The sequence below is a fragment of the Dendroctonus ponderosae genome, unplaced genomic scaffold, assembly GCF_020466585.1.
Source record: "Dendroctonus ponderosae isolate FM_Combo_2020 unplaced genomic scaffold, Dpon_F_20191213v2 Dpon_F_20191213_1, whole genome shotgun sequence".
Taxonomy (NCBI): domain Eukaryota; kingdom Metazoa; phylum Arthropoda; class Insecta; order Coleoptera; family Curculionidae; genus Dendroctonus; species Dendroctonus ponderosae.
In genome coordinates this window covers 426,098-427,502 of record NW_026017110.1, presented here as the reverse complement: position 1 = coordinate 427,502, position 1,405 = coordinate 426,098, and the positions used below count along the sequence as shown (strand labels likewise).

At 36.7% G+C, this 1,405-nt stretch overlaps 1 protein-coding gene across 1 annotated transcript in view; it reads left to right on the top strand.

Moving 5' to 3' along the window:
- Nucleotides 1-299: 299 nt before the first annotated feature.
- The window catches only part of LOC109544340 (sphingomyelin phosphodiesterase), a gene marked incomplete in the record, with an annotated part of 7,430 nt that continues 6,324 nt past the window's right edge, over nt 300-1,405 (top strand). Inside the window, 2 exon segments of the mRNA XM_048662723.1 lie at nt 300-397; nt 680-885. Coding sequence (XP_048518680.1) covers nt 822-885 — 64 coding nt within the window.

The window sequence follows — 1,405 nt, the reverse complement described above, 5'->3', positions numbered from 1 at the left end:
TGTCATTTTTCAGAACCGGTCAGGGAGAATTTTAAATGTATATTTTGACTTGCTTATTTATCAGTCAAATTTAGCGTGCAGAGCATAAGATGAAGCAGATGACCGACTCGGACTGTAACAATTATCCCACAAACGTTGCTAAATTAAATTTCTGAACACTCACAACACTTACAAGAGGAAAAGGGTGCAGAACAAGTGCAAATGACAACAACAATTATTTTTAAATTTTAATTGAGGTCGAGAAATCTACACACAGTGTGAAAGTGTTAACACACTCTGGTATATTTTACCTTTAAATGCCTAAAAGACTGTGACAGATTTCAAAAATGACGATGGCATCTTTTTGGTTTTGGCTGAAAAATGGCAAAATTTTATAAAACCGCACTAAAATTCGAAGGTAAAAAAAATAGTGGAACTCGAAGCGTTAAATTCTGTCGCTATTTTACCCGCAATTTATTGTTCCACGTTGTTCCTAATTGCAAAAACAAGAGTGAAATTTTTAAACGTTTTCCGCGTGTGCATCCTCGACTAACCCAAACCAACGACCCATTCGGCTGTTGAATAGCTAATTCCATCTGCAGCAGCAAAATGCTGATCACATTGTTTCTGTTTATACAAATTACCTTCTACTGTTTATTATATAAAAGCGATCGCGGTTAAGTGGATGTCGCTGTTTCAGGTGTATGTTAATATGGGTTTTTAGTGGACAGCCTTGAGTTTTGCACTGCACGCGCCCATCCACCAAGCCATCCTTAATTGCCGCTCAAGATGGTTCCAACGGTTCGCTAAAATCGCAACTTCTGCTAATATTTACGGGTGAAATGAACGCGTTCACACGCACAATTGTGATCACAGGGTTGTTGCTGTTGTGTTGCCTGCTGACCGGTAAGTGGTTTGAAATTGAAAAGATTCAATGGAATTTATGCTCAAAATGTGGGAATTGGAAATAAATCTACTGCTAAGAAAATCTGGGATGATTTTCGTATGCAGCGCGAATCGCTAACTTGAGTGCAGTAAATCGAAGACAACTCGAATGAGGGCAGTTTAAAATACAGTTGAGTCCGGATATAGCGAACTTGAAAAATTAACTGGTTCGTTATATCCGGAGTTCGCTATAAGCGAATAATAATTCAAAAACACGTGGTGTTTTTTTTTGTTATTTTCACATAGAGTAGTAGAAGTTAGTAGGTATGACTAAAAAGGACACAAAAAGATAAACAAAATTCAATTGGAAATCTACTTCAAAAAGTCTGTAATTTTTCTTTGTACATTTCTGCTGCAAAAATAGATGCTATTTATGTAGTTTTCAGGATCACAAAAGGACTCCCAGATATGATTAGGAACTTGGCGTGATTGTAGAAAATTCCCAGTTTCTGAAACTTTTTTGGTCATTTCAGAAATGGTT